The following is a 203-nucleotide window of genomic DNA, read 5'->3' as shown; positions in this document are numbered from 1 at the left end:
CCATCGATCTGGCCCTCTTACTTGCGGTGCATTGGTCGTCACAAGGAAAGCATTCGTACGACCGGGGTGGTCGTAGTCGTGCATGGCAGCGGCCGTGTAGAGTGCCATGAGCTCCAGGGCAGGCAGGTTGGCACCCAGGATGCCGTAGGTGTCCTCGGCGGTGAAGCTCTGGCGGTGGACCAGGCGGGGCGAGCCGCAGACCT

General features: G+C 64.0%; 1 protein-coding gene across 1 annotated transcript in view; it reads right to left on the bottom strand.

Moving 5' to 3' along the window:
- The window catches only part of LOC119588965 (cGMP-inhibited 3',5'-cyclic phosphodiesterase A-like), a 64,821-nt gene that overhangs the window by 9,760 nt on the left and 54,858 nt on the right, over positions 1-203 (bottom strand). Inside the window, exon 12 of the mRNA XM_037937572.1 lies at positions 22-201. Coding sequence (XP_037793500.1) covers positions 22-201 — 180 coding nt within the window. The remainder of the gene's footprint in view (positions 1-21; positions 202-203) is intronic.

Source organism: Penaeus monodon, chromosome 24, assembly GCF_015228065.2.
Source record: "Penaeus monodon isolate SGIC_2016 chromosome 24, NSTDA_Pmon_1, whole genome shotgun sequence".
NCBI classification, from domain to species: Eukaryota; Metazoa; Arthropoda; class Malacostraca; order Decapoda; family Penaeidae; genus Penaeus; species Penaeus monodon.
This window is presented reverse-complemented; position numbering and strand designations above follow the sequence as displayed.